Raw genomic sequence first — 2,342 nt, forward strand, 5'->3', positions numbered from 1 at the left:
GACACGTGGCGGGGGGGGGGGGGGGCAAGGGGGCAGCTGTGGGAGAAAGGCCAACTATCTAATCCTGGCCACTGCCTTCATCATTAACGTAACAGCACCTCTCTCAAAGCACCTAGGTTCATTTAACAAAGCTCTTTCCTTACAGTACTTGGCAGTCCCTGACCTTCCCGTTCCTCCTGTGAATGGGATCAGATAGTCCCAGCACCACCCTCCCCCACCGCCCCTGAAAAATCTTGGTCTGGGGACGTAACCCTCATTTTGCAAAAATACCTTCCCTGGGTAGCTGGAAGGTTTGCTGGGAGCTAATGAATCCCACAGCAGAGGAAGAAATAAGTGGGGAGGATGAAAAAGCAGAGCCGCCCTGGTAAATACCTGCTCCATTTTACATCTTTCAGATACCTTGTGAAAACGGTCTGTTTCCCCTACAGAAATTGTAACTATTTGGGGAAGGAGGAGCAGGACAAATTCGTGAGAACCAAAATTACACACATTGCTACATTTTGTGCAGAAATATTAGCAAAAGAGAGACTGCTTCATTGCTGCATTTGGTCCGGTCTGTCATTTGCACAGACTGAAACTGTCCCGTGGCTGGCTGTGATGATACTGGGCAGCATTTTGAACGGCCCCTCAAAGGGCTTTAGGACTCTTAAAGGAGGGAGAGGGTTTAAAAATGCAAACCTGCATCATTACAATCAGCCGCTGATATGCAAGGACACTATAAAGACAAAGTGAGAAGATTGGTGGGGAAACAGGAGTATTCGTTTGCTGGCATCTGCTGTCAGTTGGTAAAGCTGAGACAATTTTTCCTTCGCTAAAACAGAAATTGTTCTTTTTTCCAGCTGTCACTTTTTAACCGAGGCAAAAAAAAGTGGGTTTTATATATACATATTTTTGTTATAAAATGACACCATTGTATTTTTAAACGAGATAAGTGTTCGCGCCAGGCTGGGGACAGCATCTCCCACTGCTCCAACCACATCAAAGGCAGGACGAGGGAGCTAGAGACAGGCACTGCAGCCATAAGTGTGAGTTTCCTGGATTTGGGGTGTTTAAATCTGACCATCATTATTTTCCTCTGTTTTTTACGAATGCGTTTTTAGAAAAGCGGAAAAAAAAAAGAGAGAGTGAAAGAGCGAGAGAGAGAAGGGGGAGAGGGAGGGAGGGAGAGGGAGAGATCCTTTTCATAGGCAAGAGGCAAGAAATAACCTGAAAGGGAGTTAGGGAAAAGGTCTAGCAGGTAGTACAAAACACAAAGTCAATGCTGTTTACTACAGGTATATAGATAGCCTAATAGAAATTTTTACTGTCTTAAAAAACTTCTGAGTGCCGGGTAGCAGGACCCTGTAGGAAAATGCCAGGCCCTTTAAAACATAACCGGCTTGCCTCTAGCAATTAATCGGAAACAAAAAAATCAACGCCCGATGGCTTCACAACTTTCCTACAGCCTGTCACCCGCTGCTCCCTCAGCAGTGGGAGACGGGCTGGAAAAGCAACCCAAAAGAGATAACCTGAAAACGAGTGGAAAAGGCAAATCTGCATGGGAAAAGGCAAATCTGTCCCTTCCACTCGTTTTCGACGGCAGCGCCCAGCCATAAGACATTGCCCCACGGCACCGACACAGACTCGCAGTCGGACCCTCGCCCAGCGCTGCTCGCCGCGGTCCTACCTGGCGAGACGGAGGGCGAGGGAGGTCTCCAGAAATCCTCAAACTCGGACACCCTGTCACAGACGCTGCCCTCGCAGCTGGGCGCCGACTCAGAGGTGCCATCGGCAGCCTCGGTAAGGTGGGATTCCGGGGAGAAGCGCCCCTGGGAAGGCTCCGGATCGGGCAGGACGGTGCGGCACAGCCCCGCGTCCTCGGGGATCTTGCTGTCTGCAGGGTAAAGGGGGGGAGCGGGCTCCTCAGTGCGGGTCGGCGGTGGGAGCCAGCCACCTCCCGCGGCGGCCCTGCTCCCACCAAGGTGTGCTGCCGGACCCGCTCCAGCCCCGCACTGGCCCCTCCGGCGTCCCGCGGGGTCTGCGGTGCCGGGGGGCTGCACAGCTACCGGCCGGTGCCCGTGCCGCTGGCAGCGGGGCAGTGCGGGCGGGTGGGCTGTGTCCGCCGCAAGCGAGGCTGCGACCGACGGACTCCTACCTGCACAGATCTGGGCTAGCACCGTCTCCAGCCGCAGGCTGTAGTCCTCGTCGGCGGAGCGGGGCTGGTGGTAGCTGTGCGCTTTCTTGCTCTTCACTAGGAAGGACCTCGGCATGGTGGGGTGCTGCCACGGCCGGCGCGGCCGCACTCCCTCTCCAAAAGCCGGGCACGGCGGCGGCGAGCGTCACCCCCGACTCTCCCGCGGGGC

General features: G+C 54.3%; 1 protein-coding gene across 1 annotated transcript in view; it reads right to left on the reverse strand.

Moving 5' to 3' along the window:
* GFI1 (growth factor independent 1 transcription repressor) overlaps window positions 1-2,249 on the reverse strand; it is a 10,299-nt gene extending 8,050 nt beyond the window's left edge. The window contains exons 1-2 of the mRNA XM_010582640.1: window positions 2,135-2,249; window positions 1,667-1,873 (exon numbers count right to left, since the gene is read on the reverse strand). Of these exons, the coding sequence (XP_010580942.1) occupies window positions 1,667-1,873; window positions 2,135-2,249 (322 nt within the window). The remainder of the gene's footprint in view (window positions 1-1,666; window positions 1,874-2,134) is intronic.
* Window positions 2,250-2,342: the final 93 nt, after the last annotated feature.

Source organism: Haliaeetus leucocephalus, unplaced genomic scaffold (genome assembly GCF_000737465.1).
Source record: "Haliaeetus leucocephalus isolate CR32 unplaced genomic scaffold, Haliaeetus_leucocephalus-4.0 Scaffold848, whole genome shotgun sequence".
NCBI classification, from domain to species: Eukaryota; Metazoa; Chordata; class Aves; order Accipitriformes; family Accipitridae; genus Haliaeetus; species Haliaeetus leucocephalus.